Here is a 6,907-nt window from a genome sequence, read left to right on the forward strand (position 1 = left end):
ATTTGCGTTAGATTGAGTTTGGGCCATTTTATTGCTAAGGTTCGAAGTTGTTCTTAACTTTTTAGATGTGATGATTCTAAATAAAGAGGATAAATGGGTGTGTTAGAGGCCAATGGACAGGGGTTGATCAACATTATTAAATATCTCACGTAATGAATAACAGAATGTAGGATTCCTAAATTTTGTAATGTTAAGGCTTTTATGGCCAATGCTTCACTTCAAGAAATAAAAAAGGTAGAGAGACTCTAGAGTCTATCCAGTGCCTATTTCATATTCATTTCCTGCTTCAATCATCTAGCTGATGAGTTGGCAATATGGAACCAAGAAATCAAACAAGTGTTTCAGAATTTTTACTCCTGGGATTTTCTCAAGACTCAGTGCATCAGCCCATTCTATTTGGGCTATTCTTGTCCATGTACCTGGTCACCGTGCTTGGGAACCTACTCATCATCCTGGCCATCACCCCTGATTCCCACCTCCACACGCCCATGTACTTCTTCCTCTCCAACTTTCCTTTGCTGACATCAGTTTCACCTCTACCACGGTCCCTAAGATGCTGGTGAACATCCAAACACAGAGCAAATCCATCACCTATGCAGGCTGCATCACCCAGATGTATTTTTTTATGGTATTTGGAGGTATGGACACTTTCCTCCTTACTGTGATGGCCTATGACCGGTTTGTAGCCATCTGTCACCCCTTGCACTACACAGTCATCATGAATCCACAGCTCTGTGGCCTCCTGGTTCTTGTGTCCTGGTTCATCAGCTTGTCATACTCCCTGATCCAGAGTTTGTTGATGTTGCGACTGTCTTTCTGCACCAACTGGGTAATTCCAAACTTTTACTGTGAACTTGCTCAGGCCCTCACCCTTGCCTGTTCAGACACATTGGTCAATCATATCCTGCAATACATGGTGACTGCCCTTCTTGGCATTGTTCCCTTCTCAGGGATCCTTTTCTCCTATACTCAAATTGCCTCCTCAATCCTGAGAATCCCATCAGCTAATGGGAAGTGTAAGTATAAGGCATTTTCTACCTGTGCGTCTCACCTCTCTGTGGTTTCTTTATTCTATGGGACAGGGCTTGGTGTGTATCTCAGTTCTGATGTATCTTCCTGGAGAGGCATGATTGCCTCGGTGATGTACACTGTGGTCACCCCAATGCTGAACCCCTTCATCTACAGCCTACGGAACAGGGACATCAAGAGGGCTCTAGAAAAAGTCCTGGGGAGAATACTCTATGTTCAGTGATGGGGACACTAGTCCTGGTTTTTTTGAGCTGACAGTGGTAACAACAGTTGGCTAAAGAAATCCTGCCTCTTAATCACAGTGAGTTTTTCCCTCACCCTTCATTCATAAGTGAATTTGCTCAGAACTACCTTGTGAGTACTTTTTCTTATGTATTTTAACCTCTTATGTTGACTGCTCTGTTATCATTTCTACTCTCCATATCCCCTCCTTTTACTTTCCATTACTACACTGCAGCTTGGATTTCCAGTCCCATAGCCACTTTCAGTACCAATTCAGAATAGTTGCCTGAAATAGTGCATTTTATCAATAACCATTGCTAGTTCTTCTTACTGAGCACATTTGGTGTGCCAGGCTATGGTAGGTATCTAGAACACAGCAATGAAAGAAAAAAAAAGACAAAAATCTTTGCCCTCATAGAGCATAAACCTAGGATCTCAGAATTTATCTGATCACATTATATGTCCAAACAGAATATACACTGATGGATAAATTATGTATTTGGTTATTATCAAGGTTGAACTTTTCTCCATGTGTTTATTGAATGCATTTCTAAAATAAGGTATAAAAAATGTATCACTAGAGATCAAAATACCCCAAGGTCCAGACTTTCAGAACTGATCAGGCTCTAATACATTATTTGGTTTAGTTGCCTTGTTTTGCAGGTGAACTTACCAAGGCCCACACATAAAAGTTCAGACAGTGATAAAATCTGTCTGAAAGGGGACCTTCAAGTGTGATGTCAGGAAAAAGCATCGGATTACAATTCAGGAGAGTAAGAACAGAATCACAGAATTACTACCCTCTAGGTATGTGATGCTGGGCAGCTTCAGGTGATGCAGAATATGTTAGGACCAGTGTATCTCTTGATAAATATTTTCATATCTTCTTCACCATGAAGAAACTGGATAATGTGTTAAGTCTTTGGATGGTGGTGTTTGCCGAGACACTGTAACAGGAAAGGCAAACATAAATACATAAATATTCATTCTGGTAAAGATGAATTACTGCCTACTCCAGGATGGAAGGAGTCTGACAGGATCAACTTTCCATCAAGTGGAGTCCTCAAGGCATATTACCATTTTGAAAAATCACTTTATGGGCTTCCAAAAGGGAGAACCATGCCCCCCCTTAATCTCTTTCAGGCTTTGCATCTAAAAACAGACTTAGGTCTGGAAACAAAAGAATCATGATTTTCTTTTTCTTTCTTTCTTTTTTTTTTATAAGAATCATGATTTTCAATTGTGGTAGCTGACATCTGATTTTTGCTGACTTGCTTTTGATATTTTGGGTTATCTAAGTCAAACAACAATCTTGATGTCTGCTCACCTAATGGTCTGTTGCCACCACCACAGGTCTCTGGCTCATGGGCCCCGGTCACCATTCTGGATTTGTTGCTCAATCATCCATGGTTAATGCTGCTGCCATTTGAGTTTAGAACTCAAGATACTTGTAAATTGGAACTTCTGCTCTTTAGCTAACTGAATCATGTTTAAAAAAAAAAACACATGAGGTGTCTGGGTCAGTGCTAAGCATCCAACTCTTGCTTTCACTCTTCAAGTCTTGATCTCAGGTCATGATATCAAGCCCCATGTTAGGCTCCATGCTCAATGTGAAGTCTGCTCGAAATTCTCTCTCACTCTTTCTGCCCCTCCCACTCATGAGCACGCTCTCTCTCTCTCCAATAAATAAATAAATCTTTAAAAAAAATCCTCCTGCTTTTTGTTCTGTAGAGTTGAGTTCAATCTCTATCTCTTATTACAATAGTCTTGAATAAAGTCTTCTTTACCTATTGACTTTGTCCAGAGCAATTTTTCTTGGCAACAACTTTCTAGACTTCCTAACAAATTTTCCATCAAAGTATTGTTTCAATGAAATTTCCCAATGTCTTCTCTGTTTAAGCAAATAATATTGCATCTCACAAAGGACTTCAGGCTGGAAGAGGAGCAAAACTCACTTTCTTGATGCATCAGTTTAATTTGGAACAGAATAGCTAAGGCAACCTGGTACAACAACTGTTACTAAAAATACTCAAAACATGTGAGTTCACTCTGAAGGAAGTGGTAGTAAAAGATGACTAGAGACTAACTTGATGGAGAATTTAGATGGGTGTCAGACAAGACATCTTTAAGTTTTTATATTTAAGTGGAAAGTTAAGTAAGAAAGGGAAAGAAAATTTTGGGCAGAGAGAATTAAGTGTAATGGTCTGGAGACTGAAACATGGTCTGTTTAAAGAACAATAAGAAAGCCACTATGTCTAGACAAGTGGTTCTCAAACTTGCAATAGAATCACCCAGTGGGCTGGTTAGAATACAGATGGCTGCAGAGATTCTGATTCATCAGGTCTGGAGAGGAACCTGAAAATTTGCATTTGCAAGTTCCCAGGTGAAGCTGATGGCGCTGGTCCAGGGACCAGTGAGGGAGCTGGAAAAGAATAGGAGAGACTTACTGAAGGGTCTCATAGACCCTGGCAAAGTATTCAAATTTTATTCTAGGAGTAAGACAAAGTGATTAGAAGGTTTTAAGCAAAGAAGTCACAAGTTTTTGAGTACACCTAAAAAAATCAGTCTGGCTGCCATGTACATGGAGAGAAAGTGAATATTGAGCAGTCATTGGGGACACTCTTGTAAGAGCAAAAATAAAATGTTACTATGAGCTGTTTTTAAAGATTGGGGAAAGCAAATCATATAAAGGAGATGGTGCTATTCAAATGATTCGATTGCTTTGTTATGGACACAGATAAAACAAGGATCTAAAATGATAAAACTGGGGGGACCTGAGTGATCTGGATGGGAGTAGTAGGTTTCTTACTTGAAAATCTGAACGTGCCAGATGCTAGTGAATTTTGACAGTGGAAGCAAGAAGAGAGTTAGATAGTATGTCTGTCGGCATGTGGATAAAGCACCTCCCACTAATGGACAAGTGTTGGAATATTTCTGAGTTCTTCAGAAGGCTCCTCTTTCCAGAAGAGCAGGAATAACCTCAGTGTTAAACACTGTGGTCATCCCCATGTGCAATGCCTTCAACAATCCAATGAGCAGAGGAATCTGCAGGGCCCTGGTAAAACTTGTAACAAAATAAAGGATGGTGAAGGGGAGACTGTTTATGATTAGACCATTGGCTCCAGAAATTTGAGGAGTACAACTGCAGCAGACGACAAATAAATGATCATTTTTAAGGCATATTTTATTTACATCCCAGGTTTTAATGTTTTAAAATAAACTTTTTTAAAGTGTAGTACACAATGAGATATGTATGTGATCTTATTAGTTCAAACTCTGCACTCATTTTTTTATCAAGCATCTCTGATTTTGGGTTTCTAGATTTATTAAGATTTTCTATTGGGACATCCCTGCTGCCCCCTGGGAGGCATTGAATGAATGCTCCCATTCTTCATCTCCTTTCCTTGAATTTTCCCATTCCTGAGCCCAGCATTGGGTGTATAATTCAAAGAATATTGCAAACTATTGCAACTACCTTGGAGCTGTCTTTAAATTTTTCTTAAACGAATTTTATTAGTAACAAGGTGTCCCACATTGAGTGCCTTCTGAAGCAGACTCTTAGACAATGATTAGCACACAGGATGTTTACCAGGTAGTGTTCCTGGAGTCAACACCTGGGGAAGGTCAGATGTGTAGTAAGGAATTTGGCTTCACTTAAAGAGAAATATGGACTTTGTCCCAGCTCCCGAGAGGTAACATTTAAACATTTGAAATTTCCCTAGTAATGATTGGTTATTCATGGAGGGCTTCATGGACTGTATCTGATAGTTTATGCTAATGAAATGACTCAGGATAGGGGTTGGCCATGCCAAAAAGACTAGCCAAGTGATTCAAGGGTTGGAACTTTGGGCAGAGTGATATCAGTCCAACCTCAGGAGGGAGGCTGGAGGTTGAGTTCAAACATACAGGCCATAATTCAATTAATGGTATCTATGTAATGAAGCCTCAATAAAATTCTGGACCCTGGAGCTCAGGTGAGCTGCCTGGTTGGTAACAGTCTTTGAGAATTATCACACATATTGTCATCAGGGAAGGGTAATGGATCTGGACCCCAAGGAGAAAGGATACATATGAGATGTTCCAGATCTTGCATTATGTGTATCTTCCTTTGGCTGAATCTAATTTGCATCTTTTTTTCTATAATAAAACTGCAATCATAAATACACTGCTTCTTGAGTTCTGTGAGTAATTCTAGTGCATTATCAAACCTGAGGCAGTCCTCTCAATTTGAATCATTCCAGTAAATTATGGAATGTGAAAAAATTCCCAAATTTGTATCCAACTGATCTGATGTGAGAGTGGACCTAAGGACCCTTGAACTTGTGGCTGGTGTCAGAGGGGAGGGCAGTCTTGTGGTTTGGCAAATTCTTTGTAGTACAGTCCCTGTGTTGGGCTCTGCACCAGTCATGGAGTCTACTTAAAAATATATACATATAACTGACCAAGATCATTAAGGCATAAAAATGTATTAGATATTTTGGTCCTTAATGTAGGAATTATTTTTTAATTTTTTTATTTGAGTTCAATTTGCCAACATATAGCATAACACCCAGTGCTCATCCCGCCAAGTGCCCCCCTCAGTGCCCATCACCCAGTCACCCCAAACCCCCGCCCACCTTCCTTTCCACTACCCCTTGTTCGTTTCCCAGAGTGAGGAGTCTCTCATGTTTTGTCACCCTCACTGATATTTTCACTCATTTTCTCTCTTTTCCCTTTATTCCCTTTCACTATTTTTTTTATATTCCCCAAATGAATGAGACCATATAATGTTTGTCCTTCTCCAATTGACTCATTTCACTCAGCATAATACCCTCCAGTTCCATCCATGTCGAAGCAAATGGTGGGTATTCGTCGTTTCTAATGGCTGAGGAATATTCCATTGTATACATAGACCACAGCTTCTTTATCCATTCATCTTTCGATGGACACCGAGGCTCCTTCCACAGTTTGGCTATTGTGGACATTGCTGCTAGAAACATCGGGGTGCAGGTGTCCCAGTGTTTCATTGCATCTGTATCTTTGGGGTAAATCCCCAACAGTGCAATTGCTGGGTCGTAGGGCAGGTCTATTTTTAACTCTTTGAGGAACCTCCACACAGTTTTCCAGAGTGGCTGCACCAGTTCACATTCCCACCAACAGTGCAAGAGGGTTCCCCTTTCTCCACATCCTCTCCAACATTTGTTGTTTCCTGCCTTGTTCATTTTCACCATTCTCACTGGTGTGAGGTGGTATCTCATCGTGGTTTTGATTTGTATTTCCCTGATGGCCAGTGATAATGTAGGATTTAGATCCTCCTAACAAATAGGGGAGGGGAGATTATAGGAAAATAGCAAGAAACAGAGAGCTATGATTATATTGCAAAGATAGAAACAAGACTGCTCATGACCAAGAGTCCTGGGCAATGCATAAAGAAACTAAGAGGGGTATATGGATATATGCATAATCCTGCAGGGGCTATGATTTAAGTGAGGAATCCAAAATAATCTCCCAATTCCATTAAAACTATGCTAACAGGAAAAATTGTGTAAGTGTAAAGCAGAGATCCATAAAGGTACATATACCATGTGGCTGCAGATTCAGAATTTCTTGTTGTGCACCTTTGATTTGCTGTATTTTTCAGTTCTATGAACCAAAAAGAATAAGATATATGCTGAGA

General features: G+C 40.1%; 1 protein-coding gene across 1 annotated transcript; it reads left to right on the plus strand.

Annotated features, from left to right (window-relative positions):
• The first annotated feature begins 314 nt into the window (after positions 1-314).
• On the plus strand, positions 315-1,252 carry LOC121495639 (olfactory receptor 7D4-like). The gene is given in 2 exon segments (XM_041763444.1): positions 315-507; positions 510-1,252. Coding segments are annotated over 2 exon segments (936 nt in total).
• The last annotated feature ends 5,655 nt before the right edge of the window (positions 1,253-6,907 follow it).

This window comes from Vulpes lagopus, chromosome 7 (assembly GCF_018345385.1).
Source record: "Vulpes lagopus strain Blue_001 chromosome 7, ASM1834538v1, whole genome shotgun sequence".
Taxonomy (NCBI): Eukaryota; Metazoa; Chordata; class Mammalia; order Carnivora; family Canidae; genus Vulpes; species Vulpes lagopus.